This window comes from Monocercomonoides exilis (assembly GCF_001643675.1).
Source record: "Monocercomonoides exilis strain PA203 chromosome Unknown scaffold31-1199392, whole genome shotgun sequence".
Classification (NCBI taxonomy): Eukaryota; Preaxostyla; order Oxymonadida; family Polymastigidae; genus Monocercomonoides; species Monocercomonoides exilis.
The window spans coordinates 1,144,817-1,168,557 of NW_027150576.1; the positions used below are offsets into that span (position 1 = coordinate 1,144,817).

The following is a 23,741-nucleotide window of genomic DNA, read 5'->3' on the forward strand; positions in this document are numbered from 1 at the left end:
AAACTAATTTTTCAAGATAAAAGCATGATTGTTTTATTGTTTTTGATAGGGATATGTAATGCGTTGTATCGAATTGACGGACGTGAATACGACTTGACAAATCTTGCAAAATCTGGGTTTGTTACGCAATCATTTCTATGATTCTTAAATTTTAAAACGTATTCAGAACAGACTATTATAAATATTCAGTTAATGATTCAACAGTTTTCTGGAACTTTCGTTCTGCAGTCAATCCACAAAAAATTGACTCTTGCTCAAATGAGGAGCAAACTTTTGTGGCATTACAGGTCAAAAATGCTTCAAATCCCACGCATCTCAAAAATGCAGAGCAATGCTGGCCGATTGCTCATACATTACCGGAACGAGTTGAAGTCATTGGAAAACATGAAGGACTTCATTTTTATTGTATGTTATTGTGCCTTTTATATATTTTCATTTTATTTTGCTTTAAGATCATCACAACAGTGGAAATGGAGCATTTCACATATATCTCCGCTGCAATAAGAAGAAGCTGAGCATCGTTGGTTCAAAAATGTTTGGAGGGATATTTTTATTTGTTTTTATTTTTAACTATTTGAAACATGCACTATTGAAGATCCGAAGATGAGTGGAGTGTCGATTTTAACACGAAAAATGGATGCCCACTTCCCATTCCATTAAGCTTTGGAAGTGTTGCTCTGATCGTATTATCTTGTCTTCTTGCTCTTTATCTACTTGTTGGTATTTTCATACAAGTATGTCTGCTGCTTCGTTTTGAATTAAATAATTATGTTTTGTTTTAATTTTTTTTTTAAACTCATAGGCCGTGTTACATGGAAAGAGAGGACTAAAAATGCTTCCCAATTGGGAATTCTGGTCAATGTTGCCTGGGTTGGTGATGGTATGCTTATTTTTTAGAATTAATGAACAATTTATTTGAATGACAATAATGTTTTCTTATGAATATTACATATTTTTTCTTGATAAAAATGTTAAAAAAAAATTTCTAACATTTTATTTTTATTAGGACGCATTTCGATTTATGTTCTCGCCTTGCTTTGGAAAACGCAAAGATTATGTGGATATTGATAAAAATGCAACTCCAACACAAAATGTCCCTCCTTCAACAAATCCATATGATACAGCAGAAAGTGCTGAAATACATTCTTTATAAATATTGAATCGAATAAAACAAATCTAACAGTAGTTTATGGTTGGTAATCAATAAATTTCGAAAATTTGCAAAAATCATGAAGTAATTCTTCTCTCATTTGTATATATTGCGCTTATCTTTAAAAATTGTTGCTTCTCATTATGTATATATAAAGGCTTAAAGTCTGCATCTTTGCATTCATTTCATTTTCATTTTAACATATCCAAGATGTTCGCATGTCTCCTTTCGTTTTGGCTTAAATCATTCGAGCATTGCTTTTTCGTACATTTCCTCTGAAATAGGTTTCTTTGGGATACATCCCATTGCTTCGCCAAGGCAAGCAGCAAGTTGATGTTTACACTTGTTATTTTATTTAATGAAAAGTTTTAATAAAAAACAAATTAAAAAACCAACAAAATAAATTAAAAGATGGACTTCAAACTAACGGTGATTCCTGCCTTAATATAACAGAAAACATAAATGACGGGCATGTGCAAAAATGAGTGAAACACAAATATTCTTCATTTTTCCCTTCCATCTGATTGAAATTTTTTAAATTTTCGTATAACAATTTAAGTAATGCAAACCTGATAAAATGATCTTCCTGAAGGGGCTAATAATTCTGTTATTTTACCTTCTTCTAATATTGTTAATGCCTCCTGTGCAATTTTCTTGAAAATAAAGTAAAGCCTTTAAGTTTTAAATAAAACGAAGCAATCATATGTGATTTTGTCACAAATAACAAGTGAAATAAAAATAATATTGATATCTCTGAAGAAACAATGAATAAACCCCAAAAGAATCTCATTTGTTAAACATCCATCATTCTCTTTAATTTGTTGAAATAATGCTCTTGCCGCAATTCCTACGATTGAATTCATAATTGCTATAATAGGTATCGAACGTTTGAAAGAAATTTGTTCTTTACAAGAAAAGCACACAAAAATAATTATTCGACAAAAATCATAAAAGATTTTATGGGGCAAATATTATGAATGGCACAAAGTGATTTTCAGCTTACAAAGAAGATAAGAGAGGATTTTGAAAAAGCCAAAGAGTGTGAAAACTTTTAATGATAATTTTTTGTTTTGATATCGTAAATATATTAGATTTGCTGAAGTTTGTGAATCCTATTTTTGTGATAATATTTAGCTTTTTTGAAGAGTACTCATAAAGAAGATATTGATTGGATAAAATCCAGAGTTTCATTGGTTGTTTCCTCTATTATGTGAGTAAGTGTTCATGATTGTTCGGCTAGACCGAGGATTTTGATGATTTTTTTGATAATTACATTTATGTTATCATAGCTTCAGGATTCAGGTTTATGCGTATATTTCTTTTTTTAACTTTAAATTATGTGCAATTTTCTATTTTGAAAATGATTTTAGAGCCATGGTTGCTGCGAGAATTTCAAAAAAGTTATTTGAATGCAAAGGAGATATGGACAAAATGAGAGAAATTTTCAAAAACGAGAAAAAACTTCAGGCCATTAAGGATGTGTGGGATATGAAAAAGGATTGGTCTAAAATAAGATCTGTTTGCTGTTTATTATCATATAAATACAGATATTTCCAAACTTAGACAATAACTGATGTAGATTCATTAAAGCAATTTCCACGAATTGGAGATATTGTTAAATATCATCTTGCTCGTAACATTGGTTTATCTACATCTTGTTTTATTTTGTTTATTGTAAAATTTTTGAATGTTTTTTTTTCTAAAAAAAAACGGGATAATTCAGGATTAATAAGCTGTGGAAAGCCAGATGTTCATCTTGTTAGATACTGTGAAGGTTATAATTGGTTTGTGATTTTATATAATAGAAGGCATTGAACTATTTTAATTTTGCAATATTGAAAAAACACTTCAAGTGATGATCCTCATGTTCTGATTAATGCATTATCAAAAGAAGTTTGTTGAATTTTTCGTTTCAAAAAGAAGGTATATATAAAGATTATTTGTAAAAATTTTTATATATCAAATAAAACAGGTGAACCTTCTGCCTGGAACTGTAGATTTTATACTTTGGATTTGGCTCAGCCATGGAAAAGGAACAAAAAAAGCTGCATGTTGCAATGGGGGATATCCTCTTCGATAAATTTAAGTATTCAAAAAATGCTACTTTATTCTTTTTTTTTTTAATATAATAAAATATTTATTGATTTTTGTATAGTGAGTAATGGTAGAAAAGATTTTTTTTTTAATTTTTTATGTATATTTGGAGCAAAATTCTATCAATTTAAAAAAAAAAAAAAAAAAAAAAAAAAATTTTTTTTACTATCGTATCATTTCAAGTCTCACATTCTTATGGAGGAAAACATTCATAAAAATCAAAAATTATTGAACAATATTTGATACACCAAAAATAACTCTAAGTCGAAAACTTTCATTCAAAGTCGAAAAAATTGCAAACGAAATCGAAAAACTTTCAAGAAAAGTCGGAAGTTAGAAAATTTTCAAAATTTCGACAAGTTGACAAAATTCAATAAAAGTCAAAAAACATTTTTGTTGTTGAAACATCAACGATACTTATTATTTTAATGATTTTTCATCGCTTTTTCAATATGTTTTTGCGCTTCCTTTTGTTCGAGTGCAAATTTATAAACATGAGAAGAATTCTGACATAATCTTTTCTCATTTCAATTGAATGTACACTTCTTTTCAGAAAATTTTACAAATAAATTTTTTTTTTTTTTTTTTTTTTTTTTTTTTTTTTTTTAATGGAACCAATTTTCTGAAGAATGATGAGTGCAGTATTGGCTATCTTTTTTAGTGTTTTTTTATCATTAAATTCTCATCTCTTTCAAAATGAAGCAAATGTTTTAAGTCAAGTTTCGAATCGATAAAAAAGTTTATGTTTGGTTCGATATTGTCAAAATTTGCAGAAAACTTATTCACAAATATTGTGAAAAATATTTGGGATATTCTTTTTTAAAATTATAACTTTTTTCGCGGTGTTAATTTTTGTAAGGTTATTAGTAGGGTCAACTTTTTAATGGGGCTTTTTCTTTTATTGGCACTTTTTTTTTGTTTTTGCATGCCAGTCATTCAATAAAACTTAATGAACCACAACACTCGGGCGAGGGTGTTTATAAAACAAATCCATTAAATTACAGGTTTGTTTTTTAAATTTTGTTTAATTTTCGTAGAGATATGTGTGATTATATTTGAAATCAAATTTTTTCATTCAAAAATTTCAGTAAAAATATATTTCTGAAATATCAAATAAAGAAGTTGAAAAGTGAATAGGCTTATTGAAGACATTTTATTCTTTGATTTAAAAGAACCATTTGTTTTTAAAAACATTTATCATGCTTTTTTACTTTTGAAAAACAATTTTCTTTTATAAAGCTGACAATCTTTGAAAACTGATACCCCGAAAAAAGTTATGATTTCAAAAATAATCACCCATATAGCAATTTTTTATTTATTTTGAAGTGACTTTTTTCAGCCGAGGAAGCATTTCACAAAAATAAGAAATCCATTTTTAAAATCTACTAGCATTATCCTTTTTATATTCAAAATCTTAAGTTTAACAACTTGTTTTTTCTTTATTTTTTCACATTTCAATTTTATATCAACATGCGAATACAATTTTGAAAATTTCTTTGTTATTAAAATGAAGTGTTAAAAATAAAAATATGATATTATAAATACACACTCTTATTGAGAAGTGTGAAAAAGGTTGAACATAAAAACTTTCTATTTGCATCAAACAAATGAATGGTCACAACATTGAATGATCTGAGATCAAACTTATTCTATTTTGATGTGTTTGATGCAAATAGAAAGTTTTTATGTTCAACCTTTTTCACACTTCTCAATAAGAGTGTGTATTTATAATATCATATTTTTATTTTTAACACTTCATTTTAATAACAAAGAAATTTTCAAAATTGTATTCGCATGTTGATATAAAATTGAAATGTGAAAAAATAAAGAAAAAACAAGTTGTTAAACTTAAGATTTTGAATATAAAAAGGATAATGCTAGTAGATTTTAAAAATGGATTTCTTATTTTTGTGAAATGCTTCCTCGGCTGAAAAAAGTCACTTCAAAATAAATAAAAAATTGCTATATGGGTGATTATTTTTGAAATCATAACTTTTTTCGGGGTATCAGTTTTCAAAGATTGTCAGCTTTATAAAAGAAAATTGTTTTTCAAAAGTAAAAAAGCATGATAAATGTTTTTAAAAACAAATGGTTCTTTTAAATCAAAGAATAAAATGTCTTCAATAAGCCTATTCACTTTTCAACTTCTTTATTTGATATTTCAGAAATATATTTTTACTGAAATTTTTGAATGAAAAAATTTGATTTCAAATATAATCACACATATCTCTACGAAAATTAAACAAAATTTAAAAAACAAACCTGTAATTTAATGGATTTGTTTTATAAACACCCTCGCCCGAGTGTTGTGGTTCATTAAGTTTTATTGAATGACTGGCATGCAAAAACAAAAAAAAAGTGCCAATAAAAGAAAAAGCCCCATTTAAAAGTTGACACTAATTGAGAAATGATGTTGTGTTAAAACGTTTCATTCAACACAACTATTTCAAGAACAAATGTTTTTCCTTTTTCCAAGATGAAAATTTTTCAACACATCTTTTTTCTTTTTTGTGGTTATTTGCCAATATTCAAAGAAAATTATTCATATCGAGAATTATGAATAAAAAAATATCATTTCAAAAATAATCACACATTTTTATAATAAAAAAACAAACATTTTCTTCTCTTGAATTATCTTTATTAAACATTTATTTTTCATTAATAGAATTTCGATTTCGATTGAAAGTTTTTTGATTTCGTTTAAAAGTTTTTCGATTTAATTGATTGATTTTCAACTTTGAATAATTTTTGGTGAAATGGGACAATATTTTTGCAATTATGAAAAAAACTGAGATTTGTTCAAAACTTTTTCTCCAAACTTATCATTATAAATCTTTCATTTCCATGTCAAAAAAATATAGAAAAATTCTAAATTTGAGAAAAAATGTTTATATGAGTTGAATGGAACAAAATTCAGAAAGCAAAAAATTTCATCCCAAATATTTATCAAAAAAGGATTAGATCAACATTTTATTTTGATAATCTCTAAAGGAAACATAACATTGAACAAAACAAATCTTGTCCACATCCTATTACGTGCTCTTTCGATAAAATTTTTAACTAATAATTTAACAAATTATATGATTTTTCATTTATAAGCTTTTTTTGAAATATTTAATGGATCTAACCTAAAGTTGATTTTTTCTTTTTGAGATCATATTGTTTTTTGTTATTTGTGGTATTAAACGGAACTGCAAATCACAATGACAGATGATCAGCTGCAAAATGAAGAGGACATTGCTTTAGAGCAAACTATGAGCCTTAAAACAAAAAGGAAGCGTTCATTACGTCTTGCTTCAACAACGCCTCCTTCTTCTCCACAACATCGACAATTTTCCATTGAAGATAGTACAAACGAGAGAGTCGAATTAAAGCCTCAAAAGACAAGAAAAATTGAGCAAGAAGATATTGGAGGAGTTATTATATCATCGGAATCTGTTGCACAATCTTCTGTTCCTTTGCCAAAATCACCACCTTTAAAAAGACCACACATTACAACATTTTATGAAAAAATACAGAGTAAAAAGAGAACTCAACAAGCAGGAGCTCCTCCACGTCCGAATTCTCCGCCATTTGTTATTCATACTTCTACTCAACTTCCAGTTGTTACACCTCATCCAGGAAGAAATCCTTTTGCTGTTCAGAATAGTAAATCCATTGTCCTTTCTCCTCCTCAATCACCGTTGCTTTATCAAGCAGCAACAACAAATTCAACGCACGTTTCATCTTTCCCCGTTATTTCAAACAGTGGATCTCAACAGAAAGGTTCACAACAGGTACCTTTGTTGCAGTCATCTTCAAAGCACCAAACACAAGCACAGATACATGCAACAAGGCAAGCTGCTCTAACACAACATATTTCGAACGAACAAGCACAATTTCCTCATATTCACAAAGGAAGCGATAAAGTGAATGAAAATGATAGTTCAAAGTTTGCTTTTCAAACTCCAATTCAGAGGTCATCATCAGATGGCAAAAAAGCCGGAGAAACTTTTGAGGCCAGAGGAAATCATGAAAGAACCAAAGATTACGCCGCAAAGGAGCAGCAAGTGCCCAAAGAAGAAGTGCGCAAGGCGAGCCAGCAGCAAGCGAAAGACCGCATTCTTTTTTCGCCGTCTTCATTTCAGCTCACGCCGGCCATTCACCAAGCAGCTGCACATTCATTTCAGACAGCCATTTCACCACAGACACAGACACAGACACAGACACAGACACCTTCAATAACAGCAACACAAACACAAACACAAACACAATCAATTGCACAGTCAATCACACATTCAATGACACAGCCACAAATACAGACACAAATGCAGACACAAGCACAGGCGCAGTTCCTGGCGCCGCTGCAGATCCAAACAGCACAGGGCTCAAGTAATAATAATAATAGTAATAGTAATAGTAGTAGTAATAATAACAATACTGCTTCTAACAATGTGCATCAGGCATTTGACGAGTCAGAGATTGCATCGTTGAAGGCTGCGATTCAGTCGTTGATTGTGTGTTTATTTTATGTATTTTGTATTTCTTTTTTTCAAACAGTGGTTTTGGAGATGGAGCATAGAAGAACATTAATTAATTAATTTATATATTTCTGAAGAAATTTTTTTTCTCCATTTTTCTATTTTCTATTTTCTATTTTCTATTTTCTTTCTTTCTTTTTAACTTTTAATCTTTTCTCAATCCATATATCTTATCCCTTACTCAACAGGCCGAGAAAGAAGTACTTGAAGAAAGAGCGAAGAAAATTGAAAGAGAAAAAGCAGAAGCCGAACGAGAGAAAGAAGCTGTGCAGGACGAATTGACTAACACATCACTGACACTTCGGACTTGCATAGAAGTTTGCATTTTATTTTATTTTATTTTATTTTATTTTATTTTATTTTATTTTATTTTATTTTATTTTATTTTATTTATTTATTTCATTCTTCGTTATTTGCTTTATTCGTTCGTTCCTTCTTTTCTTTCATTCTATCTTTCATTTATCCATTCATTTTTCTTTCTTTCTTTTTCTTTTCAATTTTTTTCGTTTTCCACTTTTCTTTTTAATGATGAATCTTATTCTTCTTCATTTTCTTAGCAAAAAATGGATATTGCTCGCAAAAGCGAGCAAGCTCAAAAACTGGTGTGAAAAATAGCATTTTTTCGTTTCGCACACATATATTTCATAAATTTTTTCTTTTCTTTTCTTTTCTTTTCTTTTCTTTTTTAAAACTTAAAAAAATTCTCTCTCTCTCTCTCTCTCTCTCTCTCTCTCACTCACTCACTCACTCACTACAACTTCACAGATGAACCAGAAGTTGTGTGAAGAGGTGATTATCGTAGCCACAATGGAAGAACAACAAAGAAGAGCTGCTTTGCGTGAAACAGATCAAAGACTGGGATATGTCACTTATCAAAGGTGTGTGATGTGGAGTTATATTTGGGAATTTATTTTGAAAGTCTTTTTATTTTTTTTTATATAATTTTTATTTTATTTTTCTTTTATTTCTCTTATTTTATTTTCTTTGCCTTTCTCTTTATTTGTTTCTAACACACTAAAAAAAAAAAAAACCCTTATTTGTCTTCTTCTCTTCTTCTTCTCTTCTTCTTCTTCTCTTCTTCTTCTTCTCTTCTTCTTCTTCTCTTCTTCTTCTATCAGAATTGGCTCAACAGGCACAGAAGTCTGGGTCGATGGCAAGCATTTCCGTGACTTGATGATCCAAAAAGAAGAAAACGAACGAAAAATTGCTCTTTTGAAAGAGGAAGAGAAGATGATTAAGCAAAACATTTCTTCGATTGCTTCTTCTTCTTCTTCTTCTTCTTCTTCCTCATCTTCTTCATCTTCTTCCACATTCACTTCATCAATATCATCATCATCAGCATCACCTTCACCATCACCTTCATCACCTTCATTTCATTCGTCGTCATCATCATCTTCCTCTTCTTCCTCATCCTCATCATCATCTTCCTCCTCTTCTTCTTCTGTTTTCCCTTCTTCCTCTTCTTCTCCTGCTCCTTTTTCGCTTTCTTCTTCCTCTTCTGCCATCACTTCTGCTAACACAACACCCACAAATTTGTCTCGAAGCAATTCATTTCAATCAGGTGTGAGGAATTTAAGAGGAAAAGAAAGAGAAAGAAAAGAAAGAAAGAAAGAAAGGAAAAGAAAGAGAAAGAGAAGAAAGTTATTATTAATGCTTATTAAAAATTCTATTGCTTTTTGTATCAAATAATATACACTTTGTAATGATTCCTTTCGTTCAACCTCTTTAATATTCTTTTCCCTCAATTTCTTTCTCAATCAATTTATTATTTTCCCCTTATTCTTCTCCTTCAACTTCTTCTTATTCTTCCTCCTCCTTCTCCATTATTCCCCTTTCTTTTTCCCTTCGCTTTATCTCTCTTTCTCTCTCTCTCTCTCTCTCTCTCTCTCTCTCTCTCTCATTCTTTCCCTCCTTCCCTCCCTCCCTCTCTCTCTTTCTCTTTCTCTCTCTCTTTCTCTTTCTCTCTCTTTCTTTCTTTTCCTCTCTCATTTTATTTCTTTATTTCTTTCTTTCTTTCTCTTCATTCAGTCATCCAATCAGCCGAGTTATACATCCAATTGGATTGTGTTCAAAGAGAGCTGAGAGAAAGGCAGAAGAAGACTTTGCAATTGGAACAGAAGCAGATGAAGTTGGAGGCAAAAAAGGAAATGCATATCAGAGAGACAAGGAAGGCGAGGGAAGAGGTATGAGAATGAAGAAGAAGAAGAAGAAGAAGAAGATAATGAAAAAGAAAGAAAGAAAGAAAGATGAAAAGAAAAAAATTTTTTGTGAAAATAAAGTTTTTTTTCTTTTTGAGCAATAAAGTTTGTAATTTTGATTTTATTTTTCTTTTATTTTTGTGATTCTGTTTTTTTCGAACTTTCATTCTTCATTTCTCTTCCCTTTTTATGTTACCATTTCTTTCTATTATTTATTTATTTGTTTATAATTTTTATTTTAATTATTATTATTCTGTTTTTTCTCTCATTCATTTATTTATTCATTCATAAATTTATTTATTTATTTTATTCCATCCCAAGCTCTTCTCTTCCTTCACCGTTGGCTCCGTCTTCCTCCGCCGCTACATCATCCTCAGCCTCATCGGCAGCGGAGGTTTTTCTTCTGTCTACAAAGCGCGAGACATCGAAAACAACTGCTTTGTCGCTCTGAAGGTGCATTCGATGCAGCGAGGGTGGAATGCGGAGAGGAAGGAGAACTATGCAAAGCACGTGGTGAGGGAGCTGACGATACAGAGGGAGTTGAAGAACAGACATATTGTGCAGTTGATAGATGTGCATGTGATGAACGAGGATATCATTGTGGCAGTGTTGGAGTACTGCGAAGGGGGAGATCTGGAAGGGAGGATGAAGCAGAGGCTGGTGGAGGCGAAGAGGAAGATGGAGGAGGAGAAGGAGTGGAGGAAGAGGAAGGAGTGGGAGGAGGAGGAGTTTGGGGTGGAGAGAAGAGAGAGGGAAAGGGAGAGGGAAAGGGAGAGGGAAAGAGAAAGAGAAAGAGAGAGAGAAGGAGAAAGAGGAGAAAGAGGAAGGATGGTGATAGAGGAGGAAGGAGTTAACAGTGGGAAAATGCAAAGGCAGATAATTGCACCAACGGCAACTCATTCAATGGTAGGTATGATGGATGAGAGAGAAAGAAATGCTGATGATAAGAAGCAGGCTATGCAATCATCATCATCATCTTCATCTTCTTCCTCTTCCTCTTCTTCCTCTTCCTCTTCCTCTTCCTCTTCCTCTTCCTCTTCCTCCTCTTCTTCAAATATCAGCAGAAGTGGTTATCTAAATGACAATGATAACAATGATAATAACAATGAAAATAATAATTATAATAATCACAATGCAAAAGAATCTTTTTATAACCACAACCACACTTATAGCAGTAGTTCAGCAGAAACACTTCTCTTCAGTGAAAGTGAATGCCGAAGCATCATTGGGCAAGTGATGCTTGCTCTTGTGTATCTGTCCCAACAGAAGAGGCGGGTGATCCATTATGACCTGAAACCGGCGAATGTTCTGTTTAAAGAAGGGAACAGGGTTTTGATATCTGATTTTGGCTTGTCGAAAGTGATGGAAGGGAGCGAAGAGAGCGATATTGAGCTGACGTCACAGGGAGCAGGGACGTATTGGTATCTGCCCCCTGAGTGTTTTGTGCAAGGTGTGTGGTTTTGAGAGAAAATATGTAAATAAATGAATATGTTAATAAATGAACATATGAATATGAATATGAATATATATTTGTGTGTGAGAGGGAAGAAGGAAAGGAGTGAGAGAAGGAGAAGGAGAAAGAGAAGGAGAATGATTGATATCATTGCGTTCAAATAAAGTTCTGGATTTTTTCTATTTAATAATAGTAAAACTTTTATATCAAATTTATATTTTTTTTGTTTTATCACTTTTATTAATAATAATCTTATTTATAATTGCTTTTTTAATTTATTCACAATTATTCTTTTCATCTTCATCATCACTTTCCCTTCCCCCCTCCCCCCCCTTCCTTTAGCCGCACCTCCCCCCACCGCTCCGATCTCCTTCACCCTCTCCCCCTCTGCTCTTCCATCCCCCGCTTTACCTCATCAGCCTTCTTCTCTTCCATTCAATGCCAACAAAATCGAGCCCAGAATAAACAACAAAGTGGATGTGTGGTCGGTTGGAGTGATTCTCTTTCAGCTTCTCTTTGGGAAAAGGCCGTTTGGACACACACAAACACCGCAGAGCATTTTGATCAATAGAACAATTCTGAATGCGTTTGAGGTGGAGTTTCCAGATACAAGGAGGATTTCGGAGGAGGCGAAAGTATGTGTTATGCTATTATTTATTATTCAATATTCATTGCTATTGCTATTGCTATTGCTATTGCTATTATTTATTTATTTATTTATTAATTAATTAATATTTTTTTATTTTGATTGCTTGATGTAATAAATTTATAAATGCTAATATTTTCAATATGAAAAATTATCACTTTTTTTCCCCCTTTCATTTTTCATTCTTTTCTTTTCCTTTTTTTTTCTTTTCCAACTTTTAACTCTAATTATTATTTCAATCAACCAAACAGGACTTTATTCTCCAGTGTCTCAAATACAACCCGTCTCAAAGGATGGATGCAGTCACTTCTCTTTCCCACCCTTTCCTTTCGCCTCTCACCCACATCCCAAAAGAACTTGTACCAGCAACCACAATTCCGACTCCTCCTTCTTCGCCTCCTCCTTCCTCTTCTTTCACTTCATATGTGTCAACATTTTCATAAAACGGATTAATTTCTTTCTTTTCTTTTCTTTCTTTCTTTTTTTTTTTTTCTTTTCTTTTCTTTTCTTTTCTTTTCTTTTCTTTTCTTTTCTTTTCTTTTTATTTCCTTATTCATGAGTCTTGTTTGAATTTGTTTTGTACTTTTTAAAAAATGAAGATTGTATAAATATATATCTATTTTTTTCATGATTATGTAATTTATTTTTAATTTTGTATTTTTTATTATGGCTTAGAGCTCTTAAGATCATTCTTTTTTTTTGTTTTTATCAGAAAATATATAATTCTTATTGTAACATATTTGATTAAATGTATCATCCAAATGCTGTTTAATTATCCTCCGCTTCAATTCTGTTTTCTTTTCTTTTCTTTTAATTTGCAGATCTCGTGCAAAGTTAATTTAGACACAGAAAATAATCGACTTTGAAGAAATTAAAATTGTAATTATTTTTAAGTAATTATCTTTAATGAAAAAACGGAGAAATTCGAAAAGAACAAAATTTCTTCACAGTTAAAGACAGATTGTTTTAATTATCATTATTTTTTTTTCCCCATCAAAACCAAATTGAAATGGTTATTCTTTGAAGAAATAAATTGGATTAATGATAAGCATTTATTCACAAAGAAGAGAATGGAAAGTGAATAAGAAAGGCAGTTATAACTCTCTTTTTATTCATTTCAAATCATTAACAATAAAAATTTGCTGGTTCTTCAAACTAAACAACTAGTAAACTTTTGATTTCAATTTTTTTTACAAGATAAATCCAAAATTCATGAACGCAATTGTTATTTTCACCAAAGTGAATACCTATCAGAAAAAATAGCCGACAATAGAAACAACAACCTCAGTCATAAAAAAATCCAAATGAACGTTGAAGAATAAGAAATCATGAGCTGAATTGAATAAATAGGATAATAAATCTATTGTGAAATGGATAAATAAATAAAATAAAATAACAATAACAATAATAACAATTAAACAAAGATTAAAATAAAGAAAAAGAATAAAAAAATATACACCTTATTTTGTAACCTTATGGAAATTTTGTGAATGAAAACAAAGATATAGAAAAGAAAGGAAAAAAAAAAAAAAAAAAAAAAAAAAAAAAAAAAAAAAAAAAAAAAAGAAATTTAAAAATTAAAAGATCAAACTGTAGAATTCCAAAATTAAAAATTCCAATAAAAATAAAATAAAATAAAATAAAATAAACTCACAATTTACATATTGAAGTGTCTTATAAATATTTTTAGATCTGTATAATTCATCTTCATTATTTTTTATTAAAAAAATTTTTTTTTCAATTTTCAAACAAAAAATGGAGAATAAATAAACAAGTTAATATATAAACAAAATAAAACTTTTCAAAAACAAGTGATCAAATAAAATAAAAATTTAATTCAATTCAATTCAACCCATCCCAACTTAACCAATCCCAACTCAATCTTTCTCAATCAAATTTCACATAAAACTTCACATAAAAACTTCATTTTTACTCCTTCTTTTCTTCTTTTTCTTCTTTTCCTTCTTCTTCTTCTAATTTATCCTTATCAGAATTATCTTCATTTCTTCTCTGCTCTTCTCTTGCTGCTTTTGTGGCTGACAACAAGAAATGCTGCAAAAGCAACAGATTTCGCTTATATTCAATAGACCTGTTTTGTTGGTTTAGATTTTTATCAGAAGAATTAGAAGAAGAATTAGATTTATCAGAAGAAGAAGAAGAAGGAGGAGGAGGAGGAGGAAGAGAAGAAGAATTAATAGAAGAAGAAGAATTATCAGTAATATTATCTGAAGAAGAATTTGAAGAATCATTAGAAGAAGAAATAGCAGAATTAGTAGAACCATCGCATTTATTCATAACATTTCTGCATTTACCAGAAGAAACACCTGAAAGACGATAATTATTATTATTAATATTATTATAATTATCATGATCATAAGAACGACTAGAATACATAGGAAAACGAAGAAAATCGGGAAAATCTGATTGATAATAGCCATTGCTCGTATCAATATCACCATAGATGTTTATATTACTATCATTGGATTCGCTATCATCATCATTATCAGAAGAAGAAGAAGAAGAAGAAGAAGAAGAAGAAGAAGAAGAAGAAGAAGAATGAGAAGAAGAATGAGAAGAAGAAGAAGAAGAAGAAGAATCTTTAGGAATCATAAGCTTTTTCAGTGTTTCCATTGCTTCTCTGTATTCCTGTGGAAAACCTGCATATTCATCTGAATTTTGTGTTTGTGAAGAAGAAGAAGAAGAAGAATTTGATGATGAAGATAAGGAAGAGGAAGAGGAAGAGGAAGAGGAAGAAGAAGAAGAAGAAGAAGAAGAAGAAGAAGATGTTGATGATGAATTTGAAGAATTAGAAGAAAAAGAATTAGAAGAACGACTTGAAGCAGTTGCAGTAGTAGAAGATGATGATATTGATGATGAAGGATTAGAAGAAGAAGAAGGTGGAGGCGGAGGAGGAGGAGGAGGAATATGAGATGAAGGAAATATGAAAGAATAATTCTGATGAGGAGGAGAAAAAGAAGGAGAAAGAGAAGAAAAAGAAGGAATATGAGAATTATTTGAATTCATTCCAAAATTAGTTCTAAATATATCTTCAACTTTAATATCATCATCATCATCTTTACAAACATAATTATAATAATATTCATTTATTTCTTCTTCAAAATCTTCTTCTCCTTCTTCTTCCCCTTCCCCTTCCCCTTCCCCTTCTTCTTCTTCTTCTTCTTCTTCATCTGCAATAATCGAAGCTAAAGAAGAACTAAATGAAGAATTCAAAGAAGAAGGAGAAGGAGAAGAAGGAGAAGGAGAAGAAAGAGGAGGAGGGGTGGAAGAAGGAGAAGGAGGAGGAGGTGTGTCTGGAAGAGGAATGGAGTTATGAGAGAAAGAAATGCTTGAAGGGACAAAGGGAATTTTGGATGGGTCGAAGATGGGGGAAGAGAAGGAAGGGACATAACAAGGGAAGAAAGAAGGGAAAGAAGAAGAAGGATGAGAAGAAGAGGAGGGGGAAGAAGAGGAGGAGGAAGAAGAAGGATTTGACGATGATGATGATGAAGGTTTTGAAGAAGGAAGAGAAGAGGAAGGAGAAGGAGAAGAAGAAGATGATGAAGAAGAATTAGAATTAGAATCAGTAGTAGTAGTAGAAGAAGAAGATGAATTTGAAGAAGAATCAGAAGAAGGAGGAGGAGGAACATTCGGATAAGCAACACGAGGACACGGAGGATTCGAATTAGGAGGGTAATAAGTGATTCCTTTGATGCTGAATTTGAAGTTCTTTGACAACCCAGGCATTCTTAAATGTCCTATCTGTTGGTTGCTGAAAGGAGGAGGAAAAGTAAATTTGATCGGTTTTGGCTGAGTTTCGGTTGTTTGTGAAGAATTAGAGGAATTAGAAGAATTAGAAGAACAAGAAGAACAAGAAGAATTTGATGATTTTATTGGATTTGTTGGATTTCCTAAGTTTGTTTGGTTCATTGTATTTATTGAGTTTATTGATTCCTTTGTGGAGTTATTAGAATTGCATTCAGAATAAGAATAAGATGGTTGTTTGCTTGATTGATTGGATAATTCACTTGAAGAAGAAGAAATAGAAGAAATAGAAGAAGAAGAAGAAGAAGAAGAAGAAGAAGAAGGAAGAGGAGAAGAAGAAGATAGTAAACGAGTAGAATAAGGTTGATGAATGTTGTTTGGCTGTGCTGAAGAAGAAGGAAAAGAAGAAGAAGAAGAAGAAGAAATAAAAGATTTAGATGAATTAGAAGCATCATCATTATCAACAGGGGAAGAATTATCTGAAGAAGAAGTTTTTGTTGAAATTGCAGCTGAAAATAAAGCGGATAATGGAGAAGATATGGAAGAAGAATTGGAAGAAGGATGAGAAGAATTAGTAGAAGAAGAATTAGAATTAGAAGAAGACTGATTCAATGAAGAACGAGCTGTGACTGCAGCTAAACGCTCTAAGGCCATTCGAAAGGCTTGTGAAGCAGAAATATTAGAAGAAGAAGAAGAAGATGATGATGATGAATTTCCTTTGTTCTGTTGTTGTGTTTGTGTATTTTTACCTTGTTCGGATTTGTTTTTCGATTTTTTGTTCTTTTTGGATCGTTTTCCCTTTTTAACTGAATTTTCTGGTTTTTCAGAGATAGAAGAAGAAGAGGAAGAAGAAGTAGAAATTGATTGATTAGTTTGCTTGTAATTATCTGAAGAAGAAGAAGAAGATGAAGACGAAGGAGGAGAAGAAGATGAACAATCACTCAACAATTTTTGCTCTCTTTCACTGTTTGCTCCGTTATTTGCCATCGATTTAGCCTTCGCCTCATTCTCAATCGTACTTTCTGGCTGTGTTGGATCTCTTTTCTCTTCTTTCTTTTCTTTTCCCTCAAAATATTCCTTTTTTTCTTCATTTTCTTCATTTTCTTTGTTTTCTTTATTTTCCTTTTTCTCTCTGTTCTTCTTTGCAGATAGCTCTTTCTCGGTCCTCCCATCGATTCGTATCGTGGGCAACTCCTTCATCGCATTGCACTCATTGTAAATAAGCGAGCGGCTGACTGGATCATGTATCTCTATGTGCGGTATTTCAGCACCGGAAGATGATATTTCTCTAACAGTGCGCTGTTGGATAGAAGAAGGAGAAGGAGGAGAGGGAGAAGAAGAAGAAGAAGAGGAAGGAAATAGTAAGTGAGGCTGTGCCTGGCTTGATGGCTCCTTTGAACTATTCATATGCTTTTGATCCAAACTGCTTGCTTTTGCAGAAGATCTTTGAGGTGAACAGCTGCTCGTTGGGGATAAACTTTCACCAAAATGACGTGTACGTTCTGAACCAATCAAACCAATCCAATCCAAGCTCACACGATCGAGCGATCTGTAAAGAAGTGCTTCTGAATCTGGCTGAGAATATCCACCAAATATGCTTGGATGCGGCTCTATTTTAGTGTATGCTGATGAAGATATTTTTTCATCCAACATTATATTATCATTCATATCTTCGTTTGCATCAGAAGCATCATGCTCAATTTGTTTTGACGAATTATCTTTCTTTGCAGTTGTTTCAAGAGAAGATCTATTCACTTTTTTGTTGGAGTATTTACTATCTTGCTTCATTTCATCCATCTTTTCTTGATCCCCATTTTTAAATCCAAGATGAATAATAACGCCATCTGATACTTTATTAGATGCAAGAGTGCCATTTGAAAGCACCTTTCCGTTGAAGATCAATGTTTGCTTGTTTTCTGGAACAGAAATCTTAAAAGCAATCTTTTCTTTAAGTTGTTCAACTGTTTCCTTCTCTTCACATTCAATTGCACAAATATTTGAACCATATGAATAACGAACTGAGATCTTCATTTGGAAAGAAAAATATCACTTTGAACACAAATTTGCAAATTGATCAAAAAATACAAACAAAGGTTATTGACTTTTATTCATTGAAAATTCACAAGAACCTTGCAAATTATATTGTCGCATGTTGAACAATGGTGGAATGATGATTGGAAAAACTTTTATACATTATTCGAAAATTTCCAAAATGGAAAATGAACAAAAAACGCCTCAATCGCTGTGTAAGCTGTCTAAAGCAGCGATATCTGAAGCACATCTTCATTCATTTAACAACAAGATGACGCTCAGCGATTTTGAGGAAGGCTTAGAAATTGGAAGTGGTTCATATGCAAATGTTTGAAAATAATTGATTTGTGATTTTCATGAAATTCATAACTTTATGATTTCATAATTTTTGTATTTAATTTTATTCAAGGTGAAAGTTGTGTCAAATAAGGCTGATGGAAATACATATGCTCTTAAAGTATTCAACAAATACAAAATAAAAAAATTGAACAAACTTCCAACAATTGAAACTGAATTTAACATAATGAATCGACTTTATCATCCAAACATAATAAAACTTTATGCTACATTTGAAGATAAGAGAACTATTTGTTTGTTATCCTTTAAAGCTAAAAATATATCACAATTCTTTTTTAAGCGCTTTTACTTGAACTAGGACTTGATAACTTGCTATCACTTTATTCTGAAGAATTTTTCGTATGAATGTTATGATTTGATAATTATTTTATTGATTGCTGTTTTACATCACAGGATCACATAACTTATGATATTATTCAATTTTGTGCTGCAGAAATTCTTCTTGCAATCGAACACTTGCACAACGAAGGGTTATTTTTCTTTTATTTAAATTGGAAATCGATGATTGTAATTCTTTTCTTATTTGTAGAATACTGCACCGAGATTTGAAGCCAGAAAATGTAATTATTGGAATGAACGGCCATTTGAAACTCACTGATTTCGGTACAGCCAAGGACATCCGAGCAGAGCGGCAGCGAGTGTTGGCAGAAGCAGAAGCAGAAGCAAAGCAACAAAACAAAGATAGCCAAGGGAACAACTCTGATCCACACAAGAATTCATCATCATCGTCCACCACTCTTCAATCCCCACTTTCTTCTTCCTCCTCCTCCCGCCGTTCAGTCCGCATCGCCGCCACATACGTCGGCTCTCCACATTATATATCACCAGAGGTGCTTCTGTCAAAGGGGGCAACAGAAGCGTCAGACATGTGGGGGTTTGGCTGTGTGCTGTTTTTTCTGTGTGCAGGAGAGCCTCCGTTTGAAGGGGAAAGCGATTGGGATGTACAGAAGGCGATTGTGGAAGGGACGGTGATATTCCCAGAGGAGGTGGAGAGGTGGAGAGAGAGGTGGAAGGAGTGGGCAAGAGAAGAGAGGGAGAGGGAGAGGGAGAAAGAGAAGGAGAAGGAGGAGAAGAAAAAGGAGGAGGAAAAAGAAGAAAAAGAGAAAGAAAAAGAGAAGAATGGATCTTTGACTGAAGAAGAAAAAGAAGATTGCAATTCACAAACTGAAATCAACAGTAACAACTCTATAACAGAAGATTCTGAAGAGCCTATAAATAAATCTGTAAATGCTCCTTCAACTTCTTCTTCCTCTTCCTCTCATCCAACTCTTATCCCTCCCTTCCCCCCATCCCCTCCTTCTCCTTCTCCTTCCACTTTATTCTTCACTCCAGCTGCAGCTCACCTCATTTCTTGCCTTCTTTCTGTTGACCAAACAAAGCGATATTCAGTCAAAGAAGCGAAAAAACATCCGTTTTTCAATGGAATTGACTGGGAAACGCTGTCTTTTTCGCCTTCTCCTCTGCAGAATTTAGTGGAGAAGATAAGAAACGAAGGATTTTGGGGAGAAAGAGAAGAGGAGGAAGGGGAAGGGGAAGCGGGAGGAGGAGGAGGAGGAGGAGGAGGAGGTGTGATTAAAGAATGGATTGTGGGGAAGAATGAAATAAATGATAATAATCCATTGAACGAAGAGGGGTTGGTGAATGAAAGAAAAGGAGATATTAATACAGCAATGAAAGAGAACGAGATGAAAGACGGATTGAATGGGATGCATGACAAAGAAAAAGGACGTTCATCATCATCTTCTTCTTCTTCTTCATCACCTGCTTCTTCCTCTTCCTCTGCTTCTTCTTTCTCAAATTTGAACGCAGCAAATAATTCCATCACCTCCAAAGATAATGTTGACACTCAAAATTCTTCAATTTCATCATCATCATCATCATCATCATCTTCATCATCTTCTTCTTTCACACCCTCAAACACCTCTCAAACACCTCATTCTTCATTCATACCTTCAATTTTGCTTACACCCACTGCACATCCTAATGATATAACACCATCAACCACATCCACATCCACATCAATTTCTTCTTCTTCTTGTCATCCTCTTCCTCCTTCCTCTTCCTCTTCTTCTTTCTCCTCTCTCTCTTCTCTTTCTTCTTCTTCTTCTTCTTCTTCTTCTTCTTCTTCTTCTTCTTCTTTCTCTTCCACTTCTTCATCTGCTCAATCGCAACCACCAAAACTCCGCACATTTCACTTCTATCCCCATCGTCGCCAACAACCACACGCAACTTCATTCTCTTCTTCTTCAAATTCTTCTTCTTCTTCTTCCTCTTCTTCTTCGTCTTCTTCCTCTTCTTCCTCTGCTTTGTCTTCTCTCTCCTCCATCAACAGCTCTTCTCAGCCTCATCCAACAATGCCTAAAACTTCAGGTTTTGTGAATCCATCTTCTTCAACTTCTTCTTCTTCTTCTTCTCATTCACTTCAATCTCCTCTTCCTCCTTCCTCTTCCTCTTCTTTTGCTTCATGTCACAGCAATCTTTCGTCCATCCCTTCTTCCATTCCTCTCCCAACAATTCACTTCTTCTCACCTTCCACATCACCCACTTCCCCTTCTCATAATTCTTCTTCTTCTTCTTCTTCTTCTTCTTCTTCTTCCTCCTCCTCCTCCTCCTCCTCCTCCTCCTCTTTCTCCTTCCCTTTCTCTCCCACCTCTTCTCCCAACACATCTCCTTCTATTTCTCCCTCCACCACTCCTCCAACAGTCCCTCTTTCTCATTCAATTCCTCATTCATTCCCTTTCACCCAGCCTTCTTCGCCAACCGCCTCTTCTCCTTCTCCCTCTCCTTCTCTCGCCTTCTCCAACCTCAGACGCTCAGCTTCTTACAGCAATTCATCATCATCATCATCTTCTTCTTCAACATCTTCTTCTTCTCCTTCTTCTTCCTCTTCCTTTTCTTCGTCATCTCCTTCTTCATCCTTCTCTTCCCCTTCCCCTTCCTCTTCCTTTTCTAACCCTCGCCATTCTGCCCCTTCCAGAAACAGTCCTTTTCCTCAGCCTCAATTCGTCGCCCTTTCAAAGCCCAAAGCATCAAAATCACTTCAACAAATACACTTTGCTTCATCTGGCTCTTCTTCATACACATCTTCTTCATCATCCTCATCTTCTTTTCCTTCTTCTTCCAATTCATCTTCGTCATCATCATCATCTTCTTCATCTTCCTCCTCTTCCTCTTTTTCTCCTTCACTAGTGCCAATTTCTTCCTCTTCCTCTTCCTGTTCCTCTTACACATCTTCTTCTTCTTCTTCTTCTTCTTCTTCTTCTTCTTCTTCTTCTGGCCTTCTCACTTCTCCATTCAAACACCGTTCAATTTCTCCTTCATCTCCCACCCCTTCCAAACCAGGTGGTAATATTTCTTCATCTTTTTCTTCCTCTTCCTCTTCTTCCTCCTTTTCATCATCATCATCTTCTTCTTCTTCTTCATCTTCTTCTCCTTCGCCGACAACTTCTCCTTCTCTGAGCACACAGGCTAATTCATTTGTTGCACTTTCTTCTCCTTCGCTGGTGCCAAATTCTTCTGCTTCAGTAATTTCTTCTTCTTCTTCTCCTCCTTCGACTTCTCCTTCATTAGTCCCAAATTTCACTTCCTCTTCTTCCTCTTCTTCCTCTTCTTCCTCTTCTTCCTCCTCCTCTTCTTCTTTAAATCCAATCCCTCCTTCCCTCTCATCCCTCAACCAGCATTCCTCTCTCTTGGCCTCTCCCTTCCAAGCACAGCCAGTCAGAAAGCGCACTTCTTCTGTCTCTGTCATTTCTTGCTATTCTTCTCAAACGGGACACCACAATTCAGCGATTGCGCATCAAGGAGAGATTGAAATAGGACAGAAGGAGGAGAAAGAGAAAGAGAAAGAGAAAGAGAAGGAACAGAGAAGAATGACGAATGAAGCAGAAACGGAGGAAGGAAGTGAAAGAGACAAAGGGTTTGAGTTGCCTAGCGGAGGAAGTGGAAGTGGAAGTGGAAGTGAAGGAGGGAAGAAGGATGAGCAGAAGGAGAAAGGAGACGAAGAAAGCTTCGATAAGATGAAAGCTGCTCTTTCGAGAAGAAGAAACACGAATTGCTGAAGAAAAATGAGATTTTGAATTTTGAATTTTTTCATTTATTTTTATTTCTTGTGTGTTGTTTGAAGTGGAAGGAAGATATCAGTTTTTGAGAACTTTTTTTCCGTTTGAAAGATTTTATCCTCTTCAGATTTTTCTTTCATATGCATCAGCAAATAATCTGACCCATTTCAACCACTCCGTTTTTATATTTCTCCGTTTCATTCATATTTCCTGACAACTGTGTTATTTTCCCTATAAACAATGCTTATTTTCCTGTTATTCAGCCAACCCTTCTTTGATGCCATTTCCTTTATCAGAGCTGTTGCCGTTCCTCATCTTCTTAATGTTCATGCAATTGGGCTGATGACAATTGCTTCATCATTGCCATCGAACACGTTAAGAGCACATTTTTTGTCTTTCCATCTTCATCCTCCTCATCCACTTCTATTCCACTGCGCTGTATTTCTCTTGCTGCTCCGGCTGTTTGTGTGTAGTCCTGAGAAGGAGTCGAATGGATTCTTATCAGTCCTGCCACTGAAGGAACTCCAGCACACGCCCTTCAAACTGAAGAAGACATCATCAACAGATCGAGCAGATGAAAGATCAATCGAAGCACGCTCACCACATCTGCTGCTCCAACTGCAAAAGAATATGCTCCCCCACAAACTCGATGCCCATTTTTCTTTGTTCATTTTGTTCATTCAGAAAGCAGCAGAAGAGAAAAATTCGGAGGAGAGGAATCGTCTCTCAACGATGTAACATTTCAAATCCAACTCATCATGGCACGATGTGATATAATTCTCCAAATGATTCAATCTCTTTCAATGATGAAGAATGAAGATCGAATGATGAGCAGTTGCCTTGGCCAAAACATTCTGCAAATGGAATTGATGTCCAATGGTACACTCGCATTGCGATGTTCCAGAAAGGTTGATAACAGAAAGAAATGGAAAAATAAATACTCATTTTCTGAAGACTGATCCAGACTTTTCTGTTCTTTTCAGCTGAAAACAAAATGACAAAGGAGGAGAGAGAGAGGAGTTTGGCTCTGAGAGAAGCGAGCGAAACAGAAGAAGGGAAGATAAGGAGGAGGGGGGTGGGGGAATGTGTTCATCGATCCAACAGCGCAATAAAACAAACAGAGAGACAGAAAATGTCACTTCCTCCAAACATATGGAATATGGGTTCTTCCACATTTCCCTTCTGCTCTCATTTTCAATCAACATTTGATGTCTAATCCATTCATTCTAATCTGAGAGACAATTCTTTTTGATTCCTTTTGCTTGTGAAAGGTGTCTCAAAGAGCTCTGCTCAAAGCATGTGCCTATTCCACATGGGATGTTTGTGATGTTAGTTTGATTTTTTTTAGGGAAGCCTTCTTTGGCTGTCTCATGGACTTCATTTGGTGGAAAGCACAAGTCATTCATCAAACAAAACCATCACATTGACATTCATTTCGTTTTGTAATTTCTCATTTTGAGTTCTCTCTTTGA

The 23,741-nt window shown here is 33.6% G+C and overlaps 6 protein-coding genes across 6 annotated transcripts; 4 read left to right on the plus strand and 2 right to left on the minus strand.

The window, feature by feature from the left end:
• Positions 1-16: 16 nt before the first annotated feature.
• On the plus strand, positions 17-1,488 carry MONOS_17789 (uncharacterized protein). The gene is made up of 6 exons (XM_067870742.1): positions 17-116; positions 167-405; positions 453-534; positions 596-734; positions 803-880; positions 1,007-1,488. Exons 1-6 carry the CDS (start codon positions 25-27, stop codon positions 1,151-1,153), a joined length of 777 nt encoding a protein of 258 aa, XP_067725021.1. The 5' UTR covers positions 17-24; the 3' UTR covers positions 1,154-1,488.
• Positions 1,394-2,013, minus strand: MONOS_6369 (putative zinc finger, SWIM-type containing 7; the record flags this gene model as incomplete). Its single annotated transcript, XM_067876596.1, has 4 exons — positions 1,394-1,492; positions 1,575-1,670; positions 1,720-1,822; positions 1,925-2,013. 4 exons carry the CDS (start codon positions 2,011-2,013, stop codon positions 1,394-1,396), a joined length of 387 nt encoding a protein of 128 aa, XP_067725022.1.
• A 114-nt stretch (positions 2,014-2,127) lies between these two features.
• On the plus strand, positions 2,128-3,230 carry MONOS_17790 (uncharacterized protein; the record flags this gene model as incomplete). Its single annotated transcript, XM_067870744.1, has 9 exons — positions 2,128-2,189; positions 2,242-2,251; positions 2,296-2,343; positions 2,391-2,452; positions 2,521-2,668; positions 2,714-2,792; positions 2,874-2,934; positions 3,004-3,043; positions 3,123-3,230. The coding sequence occupies 9 exons, from the start codon at positions 2,128-2,130 to the stop codon at positions 3,228-3,230; spliced, it is 618 nt and encodes a 205-aa protein (XP_067725023.1).
• Positions 3,231-6,447: 3,217 nt separating this feature from the next.
• Positions 6,448-12,938, plus strand: MONOS_14299 (putative tousled-like kinase 2; the record flags this gene model as incomplete). Its single annotated transcript, XM_067867088.1, has 9 exons — positions 6,448-7,740; positions 7,953-8,081; positions 8,322-8,366; positions 8,530-8,642; positions 8,883-9,325; positions 9,793-9,947; positions 10,284-11,412; positions 11,758-12,050; positions 12,313-12,938. 9 exons carry the CDS (start codon positions 6,448-6,450, stop codon positions 12,502-12,504), a joined length of 3,792 nt encoding a protein of 1,263 aa, XP_067725024.1. The 3' UTR covers positions 12,505-12,938.
• Positions 12,939-13,821: 883 nt separating this feature from the next.
• Positions 13,822-17,854, minus strand: MONOS_14298 (putative Ubiquitin family; the record flags this gene model as incomplete). Its single annotated transcript, XM_067867087.1, has 1 exon — positions 13,822-17,854. One exon carries the CDS (start codon positions 17,852-17,854, stop codon positions 13,991-13,993), a length of 3,864 nt encoding a protein of 1,287 aa, XP_067725025.1. The 3' UTR covers positions 13,822-13,990.
• Positions 17,855-18,783: 929 nt separating this feature from the next.
• MONOS_14297 (putative Protein kinase domain) lies at positions 18,784-22,525 on the plus strand (the record flags this gene model as incomplete). The annotated part of the gene is made up of 1 exon (XM_067867086.1): positions 18,784-22,525. One exon carries the CDS (start codon positions 18,784-18,786, stop codon positions 22,267-22,269), a length of 3,486 nt encoding a protein of 1,161 aa, XP_067725026.1. The 3' UTR covers positions 22,270-22,525.
• Positions 22,526-23,741: the final 1,216 nt, after the last annotated feature.